This window comes from Strix uralensis, chromosome 10 (genome assembly GCF_047716275.1).
Source record: "Strix uralensis isolate ZFMK-TIS-50842 chromosome 10, bStrUra1, whole genome shotgun sequence".
NCBI classification, from domain to species: domain Eukaryota; kingdom Metazoa; phylum Chordata; class Aves; order Strigiformes; family Strigidae; genus Strix; species Strix uralensis.
The window spans coordinates 8,408,070-8,427,675 of record NC_133981.1 but is presented as its reverse complement, the minus strand read 5'-3'; the positions used below and the strand labels follow the sequence as shown (position 1 = coordinate 8,427,675).

General features: G+C 45.8%; 1 protein-coding gene across 7 annotated transcripts in view; it reads left to right on the top strand.

Annotated features, from left to right (window-relative positions):
- The window catches only part of FRMD4B (FERM domain containing 4B), an 85,973-nt gene that overhangs the window by 35,291 nt on the left and 31,076 nt on the right, over window positions 1–19,606 (top strand). For 3 of the 7 annotated variants that reach the window (XM_074879129.1, XM_074879127.1, XM_074879128.1), the window contains exons 6-7: window positions 6,146–6,202; window positions 7,197–7,219. The exons of 3 other annotated variants lie outside the window; for them this stretch is intronic. In XM_074879129.1, coding sequence (XP_074735230.1) covers window positions 6,146–6,202; window positions 7,197–7,219 — 80 coding nt within the window. Of the gene's footprint in view, window positions 1–6,145; window positions 6,203–7,196; window positions 7,220–8,647; window positions 9,594–19,606 lie in introns of those variants that run through there. One more of the 7 variants, XM_074879130.1, reaches the window with a different exon arrangement.

Genomic DNA, 19,606 nt, shown 5'->3' with positions numbered 1-19,606 from the left:
CCTACTCGTTGCCCCATGAGACCTCACGTGGGGCTGTGCTGGTGGCTTGGGGAGGGACTTCGCCATGGTGTGGGTGTAGTCAAGGGACTCCGTGCAGTGCTTCTGAGAGCAGTTGAAGTTGGTCCAAGGCTGCCTGCAGTAAAGGGTGATGGTGCTCCAGGGATCTCTTGAGGCTCTTGGCAGCAGAGGTGTAGGTTGTGTCCCAGCTGGGCTGGCCTATTGCATATGAATAGTTGGTTTGCATAGGCTTAGTTGGTTTGCAGCCAAAGTTTCATACCTCGCATCTCTTGACACAGTCACCTCCTCCTGGGTCTTACTACCAGTCTTAATTGCAATGGAGAGTTTTGCAGCTTTTGATCTCTTGGCCACAGGGTGAAGATGCTGTGACAGCTCAGCCTGTTCTGTTGTTGGTGTGTGTTGGGTATCTCACCATGGTGCAGGTGTAGGAAAGCAAAAAGCTGTGATTATATGTTAAGTCTAATGACGCTTGCCATATACCTGGCTTGCAGATGGGGAAGTCTTTATGTCCTTCCCCCATTCTCCATGTTTACTACTATATTAATGCAGAAAAAAAATAAGCTGCACTTAATGTGCTCCTGTTGCACTGAACTGTGCAGACAAGTCTCAGAGTAGCTGCTGTTGTCCCTGGAGTTTCATTGAGGTGTTGGCTGAAGCACAAAATGCAAGCAAGGGAGATGGATGAGGGTGGCTGGCAGAGACAGCAAAATAAGGGTGTAACAGAGAAACGTGAAGCTTTAATTTACTGTGAGGCACTACTAGCTTTTTTCTTTGGCTGGGTTGGCCTAAGCTGATGTGGTGGGAAGCAGCAGGTCCTGCCAGGAGAGAGCTGTGGTGGCTGCTGCATGTGCACTGAGCTGTGTTTGGTCTCGGGTCATGCTCTCATGTGGGTGGGGAAGGGCTGTGGGGCTTGGTGGGTGACATGAAAGGTGTCATGGATCATTTAATGCTGTGAAGCAGCTGTGAGGCCTCCTGAGCTATCCAGGTTGTGCTCCCCCTTGGGGTAAGTGCAGCACAAGTGCAAATCTGAAGTGCAGTGCCCTTTTGAGGAGGGTCAGAAAGACCAACCTTTAATTTGCTCCTATAAGGGCACATATTCTGCATCTCCTGCTGGTTTAGTGCTTTACTTCCTCTCCCTAATGTGCTGGAGATGGGCCCTTGCTTTGCTGTGCTTTTTCTCAGCCCAACATTTCAGTGTTTGGGAAGTTGGTCCCAGTCGAGATGCTCAAAGTTTTGAGATTCCAATGCAGAAGGGATGGGGCACCCAGTGCATCACAGGGCAGCGTGAACAGCAGGTGACACCACTAGGATTGAGATGTAGGTGTGTATGCCAGCAAGCAGGACAGGTGCTTTAAAGTTGGAGGGTTATTTGTTTGCTGCCGTTGTTTGCCTCCTTGGTGTAATTAACCAGCGCAGCCACACTGATGGAGCGAGTTGTTGAATTTGCCTGACCTAGTTCCTCCTGCGCTGCTCAGCTTGTGTCACCAAACAGGTTGTGGCCAACAACCACTCCCCTACTCCACCAATCCCAGGAGCTCAGGCCGCCTTGTGCAGCCTCTGCTCCCAAAGAAGCCTTAAACGTGGAAAAGCTGCAAAGCTTTCTGCACTGGAGGGACCTGCCTTCAAATCCTCTGGCCGTCAGGACACGTTGTGGGGATACTGGATTCCTTGTGGGAAGTCACAGTGGTGCTGGGTAAGGACATGGGCACTGGCATCATTTTGTTCACTTGTGCTGGGTCCACACCCAACTAATTGCCTCCCTTGGTTTGAACACCTTGTTGCAGATGTTTGGGTCCTTTCTTTCCCTCTGCCTAATTGCACCCTTTCTTCAGCTTTTTTTAATCACATTTCAGTAATCATGGGTAATTATATTCAATACTGTGGCTGTCTCGAGGCTATTCAATCATAGAGTGTGTATTTGGGGGTGTCTTTGGTTAATATAAATTTTTAAGGGGGTTGGTTTGAGGGAAGAGGTATGTTGGTATCTCAATTTTCAAATCTTTAGGTGGAATGTTTTTGTCAACCTTTAACTTCTGGAGGTTATATGTGCTTTGAAGACAGTCTCAGTTTTCATTTCTTGTTCTGGCTCTAAAGAGTTAAACATGACAGTTCCTGTGTTGCTTATTTTTTTTAATCTCCTTTAATCTGAGTTTACAGTCTAAAGATTTGCTTAGCACAGTTAATGCTCATCTGACTATCTTCATTCTTGATCTGTGTTTTCATCAGGATTTCAGACTTGTATCTCTACGACAGTAAATTCTAGTGTTGTTGCTGTGTCTAATGAGGGTTTGCTGCTCTATTCATGACTGAGCTTGTGATTTTTATCACATTCATAAGTCTGTGTCTGTGCAGCAAAAGACTTGAGCTCCCATCTGAATCGGGGGCTAAATTCTGCCCGGGGGCACTGAAGGCAGGAGTTGGTCTTTACTAGCTGGTGAGCTAGTGACCTATTCCTGCTCTACAGTAACTGCCACCTGGGTTGGACATCTGCTACAACCTTTTATTATTATGATGTTTGTCAGTATGACAAAAGGCACCACCTGAATCCGCTGGACCAAACGCGATGTTTAGATAAGCCAGTGGCCTTTTGGAGAGCTACACAAGGGGCTGAATCTGTCTCGCTGGTTAAAATGATTGGTCCTTGTGCAAACTCTAATTGAAAAATATCAGTTTCATTCCCTCCCTGGAGCTGCACCAGCTACTCTGTTTAAACTTATTTACATCTAACATGTAGAAGACTCAGATTCCATTATCTGAATTACATCTATCTACTTAACCTTGCACTAGTGACCTTGTTCCCACTTGGGATAAGTCTAGGAAAGCCTTCCATCTTATTCTTCAACATGTGGCCACAAAAGCACTCACTGCTCTGGCTCCCCGGGTCCCCCACCTGCTTACTGGTCTCTGCTTAAATTACCCTGGCAATTCCAGACATTACAAATGAATCTTCTTACAGTCATTTTCCATATCTATTTCTGAAATTTGCCCTGCTGTTAAAGCGATGCTAAAACAAAGACTCCCATCCACCAGCCTCAGGGACAGAAAGATGGTTATAATATCCAAATATTGCCAAGTGGAAAGAGACGTGGTCCTGCACTCCTGTGTGAGTGACACGTACCGCTATATGGATTTGTGTCAAGCCAAGGGCTGTTCAAACTCTTTGACAGCCCAGGGCTGGATTACATTATAGCAATGGCCAATTGGGGAACCAGATGGCAAATAGTGTAATATTATGATGGAAAATAATTCCAGGCTCAGAGAATTGTCCAAGAGACTGTCACTTGTATAGCATTAGTCAGCTAGCTAAAGGCTGATCTGGGCTTTGGGATCCCTTGCTTCAAATCCTCTGTTCTGCTACTTAGCTGCTGCGTCACCTCAGGGCAGTCCCTTTGCCTTCCTGCATCTCTCTTCTTACTTGATTTTTGGTCCCTTGAAAGGGTGTAGGGGTCCTCCTGATTGCTCCTCAGGGGTTTTTTTTTTCTCGGTGCAGAGCCTCCCTCAGCGTGGCCCCAGTCTCCTGCCACTGTTATTGTATGGTGATATGTGATAATAATTAGGGCTGACCTACCCTGTTCTGAGGTTTGGAACAGCTGGAGAGCTGTGGTGGGAGCCCTGTGCCTGGGGTGTCCTGCTTATCCCCTTTGCTCTGCTCAAGACACCTTTAGCCTCTTGTTTTAGAGAGGTCAGGTAAGGGAAGGACCTTCTTTCCTGTTCACTCCTTAACATAGCTTCTAAGCAAACCTGTGAAAAACTGGGGACATCAGCACAGCAAACCCCCACCATGAAAGCAAAGATGGAAACTTCATCACCTGAAGAAGGCAGTCCCCCTTCAGCCTTATTGGTTTCCTAAAACCCTAAGTGGCTTGTGGGATCAGTTTTAATGTTTGTGGCAATGCCATTGCAGCCTGGTAAAGTGACCAGAGCTTCTTAACGCTCATATTTAGGACCAAGTAAATAAACACAGAAGAGCAGCCTCGTAATTACTATTGCTAATTAGTTAATGGTTGTGAGGTGCTTTGAAGATGAAAAGTGAAGAGGTGCTTGGTTATTAAGTCCCAAACACCCCTGTAACACCAGCAGCAGCTATTGCTATGGGTCAGCAGAGACTCACTGCTGTGGTAGCTCGCCCAGTGCTGCAGTTTTTCTTGGAGCCAGCAACAAAGAGAAGAGTGCCTTTGATGTGAGAATTGCATTTGGATAGTTAAATCTTGATGAGTTTCTTATATGCTTAAAAGATGATGAGCCGCATGTAGCTGATTCTGCCTTGGGGCAGGGAGATGGTCTTGATGATGAGCTTTTAAAGTCCCTTCTGGCCCTGTTTTCCCTGATTTCGTGGTCCGAGGACAGCTTTGCTGAACCAGAGCCCGTCTTTCCTGCTGAGCAGAGGTTCCTTGCAATGGCTTTTTCTCATGTCAGAGTTCCCTGCCTGCTGGTACGGAGCGTGGTGCTGGGATGACCTGATGTCCCGTAATCCTCCCGCTGTCCCAGTTGGTCTCAGAGGATATTTGAGCAGAAGCAATTTAAGCTTAAAAGAAGGCAGCTCAGATGTGCATGACAAAGACTAACCTGATACAGACCTGGAAGTAACAAAGTGCCTTAAAATTGCACCTATGTGAAGAGTTTCTGGGCTGCAATCCTTGCCTTTTTTCTTAAACATCAACATGAAAGAGATCTGAAGGAAGGATGAACTTGAAGCTTTTTTCCTCCTTGTGATGTGCCCCTCCTCTTCTTCTAATAAAATATGTCTGGGAATGCTTTGGAGGCTACTTCTGCATAGCTGTTGCCACACCTGTTGGGAAGGGGAAATTCCTCTTGGTCTGCTGTTGCGGAGCAGCCTGGGGGAGCACTGCTGCTGGAATGTTTTATTGACAAAGCTGGCAAAAAAACCCTTCCTTTCCATGAAAATTGAATTATTTGTTTGCTTGCTTTTGAATTTAGTCTCTGTGGGCCAGACCTGCAGCTGTGGTAAATTAGCTCGGCTCCAGATGTGCCCTATATATTTTGAGATGTCATTTCCCTGTATCTGTGTGTAATTCTGTAGATCCTCCTGCTACCCTGGTTTTGGCACTATTTCAGCTTTGGGTCTGCTTTGTCCCTTCATTCAACCAACAGATCCTGGGGACAGAGGATGTGTTGGGACCTCAGTGGCAGGAGACAGGCATTGTGTCTACTACCTTCCCTTGCAGAAGATCAATAAGAAAAAACCCCTCTGTATTGATGGGCTGGTTCATGAGCTCAGTCTTGTCCTTTATGCACGGTTTGCAGGATGCAGTAGGTGTAAGGGGTATCCTTAATAATGTGAGTGTCCAACTGTAAGTGCATCAGCTTTACTTTTCCAGCGTTACTGCTGGTCCCAGTATAGAACCAAGACTGGCATTTTTCCTTGTAAGAAACTACCTTTGAAAGAATGCCCTTAAGCTTGCAAGCAAGAAAAAAAGGATGCGTGTGTAGTTTTGATGCTTTGACATTTATGAGCTGCACACCTCTGAAGTCACAGAGAGCATAGGGCTGTCAGGACAGGACTGGTTTTGGAGTGGGGTCAAGACACTGGAGATTGCCAGCATGGGGGTCCCTGAAGTTTTTCTGAACACTGCACTACACCTCCAGCGTACTTGTAAGAACTGGAGGCTGTAAGAGCCGGACTGTGTGGGGCAAGGGAAGCTTAGTTACACTATCCTTGTGATAAATACTACTTATTTACCATCAGTGGCGTGTGTGCCACCATCGCCTCGTGCCAACGAGCTGCGGTCCCTGCCCTGAGGAGGTGATGCGCTTCAAGCCGTAAGAATACCTCTGGTTCAGCCCTGCCTCCCTGCTTTGTGACAGGGTTTTTGTGGGGGTTTGCAGCGTGCAGGATCAGGCCCCTGCCGCGGCGGGCGCAGGCAGATGCAGGAACGCAAACCCGTGTTCTGTGAAATGCAGGAACAGATTTGTAAAGAAAACACGCGGGGGAGAGAAAAGGGGGGGTGGGGGCTGCCTCGGTGTCCGTCCACATGCTCACCCGCGGGGACACACACACTCGCTTTCTCGGGGCTACGGTTGGGCACTGAGAGCCGCCCCCCCCATTCCCCCCCGGGGGCGGGGCGGGCGGCGCTGGCGGCTCATGTTCTGCTCTTCCCCTGCGCAGGGCCGGATTGAGGTGGAGAGTGAGACCGTCTTCAAGTTGGCAGCCCTGATTTTGCAGGTAAGTGCCTCTTCCTCCAGCCTTCGGTCGGCTTTCTGCCACCGGCCACTCGGACTTGTTTTAGCTTTGCTGTTTTACTGGGTTTCCCCCCCCCCCCGTAAAGACAAAACCTTGCTGCATTGGTTATAGTCTCTGCAGCGGGGGGGGGGGGGGGGGGCTAAAAAAGTTGGGAGCTGTTTTTCCGTATAGGCAAATGAGATAAATGTCTATTTCAGGAATTTTAAATTGAAAGAGGGAAGGAAAGAGGAAAACTCATCAAGGGAAGTAATTTATTTGGGCAGGTTTCCATCCAATTTATCACTTATTCTAATTTAAATATGTTCTGGAGATGTGGGAAGAGAAGACTATAATGCTGTAGCTAAATTTTCTATATTATGCCTGTGAATCTTTCAGAGCATGTGTTTTTGATGCTTCTGTTATGTTGAAATATGTCAGTGTTTCCTCTCCTTGTCAAGTTTTGTTGTACTCAGACTTAAACTCTGATTATTTACCACTTTCTACAAAAAAAAAAATTCTACCTTTATAACACTGGGGTTTTTTTTTCCCTGTTGCATTCTCAGTGGCAAAGTGCCACAGCAAAGCTGCAGTGGCTTGATCTGCCTGAACTGTTGTTTTCATCTCAAGTGAGTACAATTTCTCTCAACTGCTGACCTGCCAGTGAAGCCGACCTTTAGCTGGATGTGGTCAGCCGGAGAGAGAATTGTATTTCACTTCTCCTGCAGTAAAAGTGATCTTTTGATTTCCAATGGGAAATTCATCCCCGTTTTGGAAGCGGTTTTATTGATGGTGTAGGTGGATAATCTACGCTTGGAAGCGTAAAGGGCCAAATTCTGAGCCTGAATACATGCAGGCAGCCTCCATGCTCTGCACTGAGTGTAACTGGGGTCAGGATCTGGCCACAGAGCTGTGGGAGTGGGGAAGTGAACAATGCTGGGAAAATCGAGGACTTTTGAAGAGATCATGTTTTAATTCTGTCACTGTTTTTCAATTGTAGGAAGCTAAAGGGGACTATTCCAGGTAATAACTTTTTCCTTTTTAATACTACTGTGCTTGATGGATGTGTTTTTCTGTGTTGGCATTGTGTTGCAAACAATCAAAAATGGGGGTAAAGTCCAGCCGTGAGCAGTGGCTGAAGAAAGTGAAATGTGCTGCTGGGCTGGATAAAATCTGAGTCTGTAGGGTGAGTAATGCCTTTTGTGAGCAGGCTCTGAGTCAAGAGCGTTTTTTCAGGCCATCCCCCTTTGCTCCCTTCCCTGAGTGGGATGGGGAGAACGCTCCCACTCTTTCCTACCAGAAAGCTTGTGCGTTGCAGTGTGGCTTGGATCCATCTGGGTGACCCTGCCCGCAACCCTGCCTGCAGCCCTGCCCGTACAGTGGCAGCACATGCAGAGAGACGCGGAGCCCCGTCAGCTGCCTGCCTGGAGATCAATGAGCCGCTTTCTTCTGCAGCTGCCCCCAGGGCCTCCCCCTTCCCGCACTTGACCCGACAGTTGTGTTGTAGCTGGTGTGCGACCCGGTTGCTGGGCTTTAGCTGTCTAAAGCTGCATCATCAGGCTGGGTTTGCCCTTGGAGAGCGCTTTTTACATGCACTGGTTATGATAACTGGCTGTGGTGAGGAGGTGGGGTCACACTCAGACCTGTTAGAGCCAAGGAAAAGAGCTTCAATTAGAAACAGCTCACTAAGCAAATAGAAATTTAGAAGGTTGGTTTTGGTCACGTTAATATTTTACTACTTGCCAAGTTTCCCTATAGGAAGAGAGGTGTGTTTATGCTTTAGCTACAACAGCTTTCAAGAACCATGCTTTGAAAATGCTTAGTAGAGAGCCGTCTGCTCAAATGCAGGCAGCAAATCACGTCAGACTGCCAAAGCCTGCAGCAGTGGCATATTCTGCTTTTCCTTCAGTGGGCGGTTGTCAGGTAAGTGCTGATGCTGCTGCCCAAGACCCCTTCTCCAAATGCTAGTCCCTTCACTGAAGAACATGCTCTGTGAAGTCCATCACAACTTCCTTCTCCTTTTTGTTGGCGTCCTGTCACGCCTGCAGGGAGGGAAAGATGTCCTTGTGACTAAGATAAACTGGATGGGCTGGCTGTACAGACAATTTCTGTTCCTAGTCATGCTGTAGAACTGCCTTGCAACCCACATGACATTGCTTGTAGCCACAGTGTGCTGCATTTTTCTCTAGAAAGACTGCTCATCTTGCCTGATCTCACAGGGGCTCCCTAGGACACCCTAAGCTGAACTCAGTTTAAGCACAGATAATCAGAGAATCGCTGTTCACTTGACAAGAAGTAGTTAAACTGTAGCAACTGGTGGCACCTGCTTTCAATTCTCAAGCAAAGGTCTTAAGGTTAAAAACTACCTTTGTGGTGAAAACCTCCCTTATGTGGTTTAAATTTAACACTGACTCCTTATCATTTGCCATAAATAGGTTTGTAACTATTGCTTCACTTGCCCAAGAACTGTCTGTGGTTATTTTCCATGCCTCCATGGACACGTTGCAAGGAGTGGATTGCCTGTGATTACCTTCAAAAGTATAAAGAAAATTGGAGAGAGAAATACTCTGCTACGAGAGTGATTTCCAAGTGAAGCTCTTCCCCTAACAGTTGCATGAAAATAGCTGCAGCAATTGTTTCCTCTTAAACAAAACATATGTTGTGCCTCCATAGCAAATGAGCATGGCCAGCTGTCACAGGCCTCGGGGAGCGCACCAGAAGTGAAGGAATTTCATTTTACATATCACAAGTGGTCGTTTGGACCACCACTGATAAAGCACGAGCTTAATTACTGTTGTATCTTAGCAAAGATACTGTTGGACTGGTCTCCCCTGCCAAACTGGCCTGTGATACACACAATGCATCCTTGCAGCAGCGCTGCTTGTGCAGTGCGGTTGTCTCCATTTGCGGTGTCATCGGTTTGTGTTCAGTGTTTGCTGTCGTTTGGCAATTCCACTTTGAATCACTTTCTGGAATGTGGCTCTTGCACCATTTATGCATACGTGAGAACACACAGGTTAATTTTTTTATATAGGATTAGCGCTGAATGAACGCGGGTAAATACAGGAATTGCCTCAAGTCCTAGAGATTATCTTTACTGGAAGTGAAAAATGGGCCAGTCCAGACAACGCTGGTGATCTCTGCCTGGCTGATTTTTTCACGCATCCCGCAGGGAGCTTTTCCATGGGGACGTGTCCTGTGGTGGGGTCACTCTGCAGCATTTCCACTGGCTTCAGCTGGGAACAGGGAGATCGGTACCAGGGTCCAAACGCTTCAAACTCCTGTGGCTCTGCAGTGACCCGTTTCCCAATCCACTGCTCAAATTCTCAGATAACGTCTTGATGGCAGAGAGCAGCAAACTCCTGAGAAACACCCTCCCTTACCCCATGCTGAGTGGGTGAGCACATTCTTTTGAAATCTGTTTAATTTCAGTGAGCAACCTGACATGTGGGTGCTTGGAGAAAGTAAAAACTTTAGATTTCTATACCACAAAGGTCACTCCAGAAGGACTTTGCTGTCTGGTAGTAAATATCGGAAAATGTCAGAGCCTTTGGGGTTTGGCCCTTGCAGGTGGTTTGCAATAAGACCCTGAGGATTCTGGGCTGGGCTGTTAGGACAAGGGTATGCGCGTTATCGTTCGGAGAGAGGCTTTATGTAAGATAAACCACCCAAGTCCCACTTCGAGAGGACCCTGGCTTTTAAGACATCTTGATAGAACTTAAGTACGTGCTTCAGCGTTGCACCCACAGCATGTCCATTGCATATGTGCCTGTTTTAGGCAGCTCTGGTTTCTCAAAGGCAGTCTAAAATGACTGCGGGGCACAGGAGGAATGATTAACGAAGATGACAGCGGACCGTGATCAGTGTAGCCCACTGCACACCCAGTTCCTTTTCCTGTTTACCGAACTGGTGATCCCAGCCAAGATAATTCCCCGCTGTGTGATGAAGAGCATGTTGCAGGGATGCTCGATGAGCCGGTCCTCTCCCCCTTACACGGGACAGTGTTGGGGCTGCCACGGGCAGAGCGGTTCCTCCCGAGAGTTTTGCAGCTCTGATGTTCCCAGCAAGTCTGGGATGCTGCAGACCCCTGATCCTCTGCCTTCCTGTGCAACGACTGGGCAGGGTTTGCTCCAGAGGAGGGATGGAATGCTTTGCTCGTGTCTGCTTTTCATGACTCATCTATGGCTTCCAGTTGATGACTACTCTGTTTAAACTGAATTCCTATCAGTTTTTCTCCAGCTCCTGTAATAAGAACCAAAAGCAAAGTATTAGCTATTAATAGTAGTTTTGAAACTCTGCATTAATTAATTGCGCTCCTCCACTCTCGTATTTGCAGATGAAACAGGAAAAGCTGCAAGCCTGATTTTACAAAATCTTGAGTTTCGAACTCTGTGCAAGGATGTTAAAAAGAGAATTTGATTCAAGTTGCAGCTTCTGGTATGGCTCAGTTTTGGAGAGAAAAAAGTCCATATTCTATTTATATTAGAAATTCTACTTAAATTTTAAAGAAAGCTAATGTTATGGCAGGCCAGTAAAATAATAGATAGGTCTGGTAGTTATTCATCATGTAAATATGCAACATACAAAGTGTTGTCTCCTTGGGAGAGAAATGATTTAGCTGTTCATAGTTTACAAACTAAGCATCTGCCCTCAAAAATTCTGTGCAATAGTATATAATATTATTTTTCTTTGTTAGCTTGATGAAAGAGACAGTTTTATAACTGAGATGTCCTGACTGCTGTCTTTCTAGCAGTAGAAGAACATTTATTAAAATCAGATTAGCTACAGGAACTATATAAGGAAAGTAACTTCTTTAAAAAGTTTATTTTCTGGCTGATAATCTTGGATCGTATTTTCCTCAGTAACATTTCCAGGACTGAAACCCAGCCGTGCTCCCTGAAATTTAATTAAATTGCTGGAGGAGGGCTTCCATTTTCTTTAAATAGCTGACGCATTCGATTTTGATTCTGGCCTGTGGGCTGCAAAGATAACTCCCGACTGGTATAACATAACACAGACAAAATAATGAATTCCTGATAGCTGACATGTGTGAGGCACCAGGGTTTATCATTACATGGGTGATAAACACAGTTTGTAAAAGGAAAAGGTTTGTGTGAAAGATACCCCTGTGAGATGCAGCTATGGAGTAATTGGCTCAAACTCCTGAGTTTAAAAACTTTACGGAGGAAAAAATGAAGTGCTTGGTATGTGTGCAAAAAACTGTTATTAACAATTTGCTCCTAATTAGGAGTGCTCACTGTTAGATTTTTGGGTAGTGTTTGCTTGGTAAGGTGACTATTTTGCCAAACTGGAGAACCTCTTCCTAGAAAAGAATGTGGAAATGATAATGTGGGTAGTGCTAGAAAACAGTTGCTTGAGAGAAGTTAATAATTGTCTGATAGCAAAGCACCTGTTTGCTGTACTGCTTACCCCAAGATTAAGGTAGCTTCAGAAACAGGACACACCTGAGATTTGTTGCAGGCAGCTTGTCCAGCCTGTTTTTGGAAGTCTCACCAGGTTCATATGATCAAAACTCCAGGTGTGGCCATGAGGACTGAGGTTGCAGCAGAAACACAAATTTGGACCAAATCTCCCAGTTGTTCATACTTAACTCTCTTGGGTTTGCATCCTGGAGAGGTCTTGGAGGGTTCAAGATGGGTCTGTGTGGCATTGGAGCCCACCTCATATATGCCAGCCACTAATGGGCACTCAGGTGGTGGGGCCAGGCTAGAGCTGGCCTAAAGAAAGCCCTGAAATGGGTTCAGCATGAGTGTCAGAACAAAGCTTTTTGCTCCACAGACCTGCTGCCTCTTAGGCTGGAAGGAGACCTGTGGTGAACTATTCACTTAGAAGCTCTTTTCCAGGGCCATCGGGATTGGGGATGGGTTACAAGGGGATGTCCTTGCTGGTCTCACACGGAGGCTGAAGAACCACCAAGCACAGTCTTGGTGCCCCTTTCAGCCCCTGAGGGTTTCCTTCCATGTGTGTGAGTGGATGACACCACGGAGCTGGTGGATCACTACAGGATTCACTCTCAGGGCATCCATCTGGTACCTGTCATAGGCAGCACTGTGGTTTAGTTTCTGGTTTCCTTTTCCATGCAGGTGCACTTTTTAAATGCCCATGCACTGATATTTACAGAGGCTTTCTCTGGCGTGACCCCCTGTTCCCCGTGGGCTGTCTGTCTCACTGGAAATCAGTGCTCAGCACTGGCGCTGTGGCTGTGCTCCTTGTGCTCCATGGCTGCTTGTTTGCCCAGTGAGTCATTGTGTATTTTGCCTTTCAGCTGTGACTCTGCACAGTTTTTCTTCAAATACCTAGCTAGGCACTTGCTTGTGAACCATTAACTCTGCCTTGGTTGAACCCAGCTGTGTGCTCTTCTGAGCTTGCTCTTTTGCAATAAAGAACTCATTTGAAACAAGATGAGCAAAGATTTATTAATTTAGAGCCTGTTTGCCGAGGGGGTTGATTGTTTATTTCACTTTATTTGGGAATATCTAATGAACCAAGGTAGTAAATAAGCAAGTTTAGGGAAAGTCATGTTTGATATATATTTTGTGCAATGATAATGATTCCCCTACTTGACAGGTATCAGATACCTACTTTGCCAAAGAGCTCTCTGCTTAATTGAGTATTACATCCTTTTCAAAGAAAGCTGATTGAAAACTGCAGTAATTTTTCTCTAGTACTGTGCAAGTCTTGTTTTTCTTGATGAGTCACTGCAGTTCGTTTTTGGAGTTACACACCCCAGTTTATCATGAGGAATGGGTCGCTGAGGGAAGGCAGCAGGCAGAGGGGAGCCAGGCAGGGAGCTCCATCTGCCTGAGCACTTCAGCAGTTCGGAGATGAAAATGTTGTTCTCTCTTGGTATTTTATTTTTCTATAAAAAGTGGAAATTCACTGTGTAAACCAGGTGCAATTGCAAAAAAATATTTTGTTAAGAGCCTTATTTTCTGCTAGACTTTTAACAGCAAGAGTGTGTTTTTCTACTGGTGGTACTTGTAGATTCATATGGTTCAGAGTAGACCAAAGCGTACATAGTCTCTGCGATGATGTAATTTTAATGTTTTTTTTTTACTATTTCCTGTTTTAAAGCAGTGCTGTAAGGGCTCTCAAGGAATTTGTGTAGTATGCTTATTATGTAGCAGATGAATTAGGTGGAAGCACTGTGGGTAAAATAAGTAGAAAGGATTAGATGAAGAGGGAAAAAAAAAAAGCATGTTTTTACTATTTTAATAATCTGATCTCATGGGATTTACTACTTTATATATGGCAGAGTAACTTTTAATACTTACACATAATTATGGCAATTTGGTAAGGAACATGCATTTTTAGATTTCATATGCATGATGCTTGTATAGTTTCCTGAGGGGCAGCAAAGGGATGGTTGTGTTTTGTCCTCTTCAATTGTCTCTCCACAGTCCTTTCTTTTCTTTGTTTTTCTTTTCCTTTAAGGCCCTTCTAACTCAGAGAGGCCGTGCTATAGTGGGTACAACCCAGCCACCTAAGGAGGGCTTTTGTGTGTGCTTTGCATCCAAAGCAGATGAGAGACAAGGCAAGCACAGTGCCAGAAAATTCATCATCCCCCAAGTTGTCTCCTATGCAGAGGACAAGTTGGAGACATGTTGCTGTTGTAGCTGTTAGGCTTGGATTAGCATCATGGCATCCACAGCCTTAGGGAAAAGATGCTCTCCCCCTTGTCCCGAGAAATTTTGTCAAGCACAGGTTCAATATTAAACGCATTGCCTTTTCCTGTTGTAAAATTAAATGTAATGGCTTTTGCATTCTAATGTATTCATCTCCTTTCTGTTGAATATCTGGAAAACTTTGTCAGGTCAACAGAGTTGCTCCAGTCTTGCACCGTCAGCTGTGAGCAGGACTGTGGGCTCTGGTCTGACTCCAGACAACATCCTCATTTTAAAAAAGCAAAAATAAATCTCTCTTGCTTTTCCTTCCTGTGGTGGTTGGGATCTATCACGTGGGTTGTATTTTGTGCTTTGAGGAAACGGACGACAACTTTTCAGCGTCAGCTTTTTTTGCTTTTGCAGATTTGTCAGGTCTTTATCGCTATTTGGATACTTTATTTTTCTTGTGGTTCCATGTATCTCTGTATCAGCACACAGGGCTGTGATAACAAGCTTTAAACTTTGCTGCTGTACTCAGACATGCTAAAAACCCACAACTAATATGGCTAAGCTGACTTTTGTGTGAACAGGAAGAAAGCATGAATGTTAGAAATAACAGTCTGTTGTTGCGAGGGAAGGGTTTGGGATCCTTCAAGCACTGTATCAACTGTGAATAGTCATCTTTTGCTCTGCAGTAAATCCCCAGGTAAAGCAGAGCCGTTCTGCTTCCTGTCTGGTCTGATAGAGAAGCACTGCTGACGCGTGCTGTTGGTATGGCTGAGCAGCTCTGTAAACGTGGATATATTGTACCAGATCCATGGGACTGAGAGCCATCACCAATGGTAGGTGTGTTGCTCAAGGATCAAAAGGTTTTATCTTCAGAATTTTGGTATTTCACATCAAGACGTGTAAAAGACGACCTGAGAACTTAGGAAAGATTCCAGTCACAGATTTTCTCTAGCCGTGGAGAATTGCTTCCTCAGGATGCTGTTCCTTGTCCGCAAAGTGGAAATACAAACAGTGCCTCATCTGCCACGGTGGCTCAGGGAGCAGCTGGTGTTCTCACTTGTCTGGTCCCTATGTCCTTAGATAGAGAAGTGTATGTATATAGCTGATATGCGGAATGTTGCTTTTTCCTTGGTGCTCTTTGTCCATTTTCTAAAAGTCAATGAGTAGGGTCACCAAACACCCATGAGATCAGTAGGCACTGCTGCTGCTCTTTCAGTGTCAGGCAGGCCTCGTGAAGCAGACAAATTAGCCTAAAGGAGTAAGGCTGGAGCTACAGGTCAGGCCTGGGGGTCCAAGGCTGTGGTCCGGCCTGTCGTAAATGTGGAGAAGGGTTGCCCAGCCCCAGCTGCACTTTGTGTTTGGTGCAGGTCCCTCTCAAGCTATGAAACTAAAGCTGTTGTCGCAGTGTGGGAATCCACAGCATGGCCGTGGTGTAGATGTACAACAAGCCTGGTGTTGAAATAGCCATCTGCACTGCTTATCGTGTTCCTTTTCACGTACAGGGTTTGGAAGGCTCTTAGAAATGCTCCTTCAAATACCTTTCTGAGCAGGCGGTTCCTATCTGGTATTCAAGTGGCAGACTTTGCAGCCCTGCCCCAGGCAAAGCTCCCCACTGGCTGTGGGGGTTAAGGTTCAGCTCTGGCTGTCCTGTGCCAATGGAAGCCCCTTGTTCATGGCTTTTCCGGATCTTGGTCTTCTTTCAATAGAAGAATAACTTTCTTGAGTGTGCCAGCAGACCATAAACTGAAAGGTTGGGAAATGATGGGAAACGTCTGGCATTTGTCACAAAAGAGGATTTGTCAGAGAGCACATTTCAAAATCCTGCTGCCAAGATCCTGCTGCTCTGACATACTCGAAAGCTGCTAAATCCATTGGCTCTCCCCGTACCCCTTCCCTGCTCTGTCTTCCTTCCCCCCAACTTTTTTCTCTTGCACTTTTAACCCTGCTCATTTTTTTTCCCCTCCATTGCCTTGTTGCTTCCTCCTCACACCTGCTTCTTGTGGTACCTTGAAAGGCAGACCAATCTCCATGGGAGTGCAAGGTTGCCACGCTCTGCCCTTCCATTTATTTAAAACGAAAGCTGACAGAAAAGGTACCTGTTGCTGAAGCAGTCCAGCTGCAGTGTGATGGTCCATGTTGCTGGCTCTTGTCTGTGAATGTATGGAATGGGAGCACCTTGGAGACCTTGGTAATGCTACCCTAAGTCTGATGACCTTAGAGAGTCACTTTAGGACTGGGCTGGGGTGTGGGCAGCAACATGGGATGTTCTTGTACTGTTATGCTATTGCTTGTAGTCGCAAAGGAATACAGTGGTTATTCTCAAGAAACAGGGTCATTACTAACACCATCTGAGTAACCTGCCCAGCCTTCTGAAAACTTAGATTGTCAAACTTTCAGGTGTCTAGTCTAATTGTGTGGTGTTTCTGTGTATTTATTTTGCTAGTTCTAAATATCATGAAGAGAGTAAGAAAACTCCTAATGGACGGCTTTTAAAGCATCTTCACAATGTAGGGTAATATTGTATCATCCTTTAGCTTCACATTTCCTTGTATCTCTCATGCAGTTCTCAGAAGTGTCTGCTGATTTTTAGGTGTCCATGAAATAACTTTCAGGTTAACTTGAGAGGTTGGTCGATACTTTCTAAAAAACAAGGTCAGTCTAAAATCTCCCTGTCGTGTGCCTAAAATCCATTTCAAGAATTAACCAAATATAATGTAGTGACATTTAGAAAGACCCAAGAGTTGACTTATTCTAATGATCACATAGCAACACAAGAGTAGGTATTTATGTGAGGTCAAGAGGCTTTGAGAATAGAGGAAAATCACTATACAATGCACTTGCCTCAGTGATAAATTCCTACTTTTATACAGTGTTATCAACACAATTCAGCAGAGGCAGACACACCTGCCATCACTTTAGTCAGTTAAAAGTTGTCTGAAGTCCTGTCCTTATCAAGCTGTTAATATTTACAAAGACATTGTGGGCTGATAAGCTTTTATGTTGTAGTCCAATATATTGCTTTTGCTGCTCTGGGTGTGTCTATTGCTCTTCACGTTTTGTGCTATTGTCATTAACCACATCTTATTACATCTAAGCTCTTACCTGTGTTAGCAACAGGCATAATCTGTTTTTGACAGTGGGTACAGGGAAAAGCCTGGGCAGCCATTGAGAAATGCTCCTCATTAGCACAGTTCTATAAATCTTTGCCTGGCAGGGAGTGTTGTATCACTTGGTTACAAGCTGTGAAGATGCACTTTCTGGGAACATAAATATGTAAGCCTTTTCTAATTTTCAGTAATGTGTTTTAGGCAGAGCATGCCACGATAGTCTGGCTCGGTTCCTTCCCAGATTTCTGGTGGGGTTTTAGCAAGATGCCTAAAACTTCACTGTAATGTCAGCGGGTTGTAGGAAACAAGTGGGATTGGCCCTGGTTTGCTGCTAGAGATAGTTTGAATGTGGGAACTCCTATTCATAGTATGGTATGTGGTTAAATATTGCTATTGGTTGTTTTAGAGACAAGCTGCCCTTCCATAGAGCTGGCACTGATGAGCAGGGCATGCTGCTGGGGACAGCGTCTTGTCCAACATTTGTTCATGTTGGAACAGAAAATTAAATAGGGACAGTACCAAGAATGCAAGCTGCGGTTTGGCCTGAGGATGGTCTGATGTATATTTTCATTTACATTGCCCAGATCAGTTCAAGTTCTGCTTGATGGCTGCCAGAGAGAGAACTCCCATTTAGAGGGTGGAACAGCAAGGAAAGGGTCCGTCTGCTGGTTTTCTTTAATTCTTCTCCATGGTGGAAAAATACTTGAGATGAGTTTCCTATATTCCCCTCCTGGGGAATAAACAAACCTTTTGCCAAAAAATGTTCAGTCCCATTTACTCCGGGTGGTTTAAGTTTATGTGTATTGAAATTATGCCAAGAACCACCCGTCAAGAAGCCCCCTCCATAGCAGAGGTCAGATTAGCTGCAAGTGGGCCTCTCTGTCCCGACAGCCGAGTTCTCCTCCCCTGATCAGAACCGCCCATGGAAATACCAGATACAATGCTGGTGTGTTTGGGTGGTGGATAGCATAGATGGTTGGACATCTGGAGCCAGGGCTGTCTGCCCTGTGATTTCTGTATCGCCTTGTGATCATTGTAAAACCAAACAGGAACAGGTAATAATTCAAACCGTCACTCCTGCTATCTGGAGTTGTCACCTCTGGGGAACGGCTGGATCTCAAAGGGCTTGGGAAAGTGATCCTGAAGGTCAAGGGGAGACGTGCTTGGGCTCCTCGGTGCAGATGAAGTGATAATGAACTCTGTGGAAGGAGGGGGAGGACCATTTGAGGCTTTTATTATCCCTGAAGCCGTGAATCATCCCGAATGCTAATCCTTCGGCACACAGTCAGCAGATCTGGGCTGCGCCCTCCGTGCCAACCTGCACCGTCTGAAAGTATCCAGCATGCGAGGAGCTGTGCCCTGTTTCTCCCAAGTCTCTTACATTTTTCTAGGATTATTTCATGCTTTATCTTACAACTACGAAGGAAAAGGTAAAATTCTCATCTGGCTTCTCAAGAGACTTTCAGGCCTTCTAAGTCCATTTTAATGGACTTCCTCCAGCTGCAGATGCATGGGACAGTGTATCTGAACCTCAGGGTATGAGGTTGGGTCCCTTCTGGAAGGCAAGTCCCAAGGGCAAACTTTGCCTTGTAATAAAGTGTTTTTTCTATTATTGCAAGAAGTTGGATGGGTTTGTGGATTGGCAGAACAGAGAAGGTCCAGCTCTTGTGTAAGTTGTCACAGCTCTGTGGACTCTGCTGAAGAACTGCATTAGGGCCCGTGGTTCAGGGTCAGTGCTGGAGACGTGCCCCATGTCATGGCAAGATGTGATTGCAGCCCTTTGGTCACTATATATCCCAGCTCAGAGCCCACAAGCCTTGTTGGAGAGGTGGGTGTGCTGGCTGGCTGATGCTCAGTTTAAATTTGGTGGTAGATATTTCCATATTGATGAGGTGCTACTCATCACTCAAGCTTGACTAGCACCCTTGCTTTGGCATTTGATGAGGATAAAGTAAGTTGCTGCCCAACCAGGTCCAGAGGCAAGGGGACCAAAAACCAAAGGGGAAGGTGGGTAGCCCTGCTAGAGGCCAGGAATTGTGCAAAAGGTGGCCTTTCAGAGCATGGTAGGACGCAGCTGCCAGGATTCATGGCATTTCTGCAGAGTCGCAGTGGTGGGGAGGCTGCTGGCCCATCATGGTTGGCAAAGGAGAGCTTGGGACCTTTCCACCCAGCTGCGGTGGTGGTGGCTGGGGAGTCCCCTGTCCTGTCCCACCTGCCCAGCTGCCTCTGCCAGAGCTCAGCTCTTGCCTCCTGGCATGAGCCTCGTCAGTGCTTCAGCGCTCGCTTGGGCGTTTTGTTGTTCACTGGCAATGAGGTTTCTAAATAGGGGTTTAGAGACCAGCCATTAAACCTCTGATTATGAATATTGCAGGTTGAGAGAAACAGCCCTTTTGTTTGGTAAAAATGAGCTATTTTGTTATTGCTTCCTTTCAAAACCTCTCCTACTTCATTGTATTTCCCTGCCAACCCTGACTGCTACAGCAGCCATTGCAGTTATGAGTCAGGCTTAAAAATAGAAGGAAATTTATATTTTTAATAATCAATTATCCTTTGAGTCTATGATTTGAAGTTGGAAGGGACCACAGGAGGTCATTTGGCCAAACCATCTGCTCTGAGACGAGTCAGCTGTGAGTTCAGACCAGGTTGCTCAGGGCTCAGTTTTTTGGTTT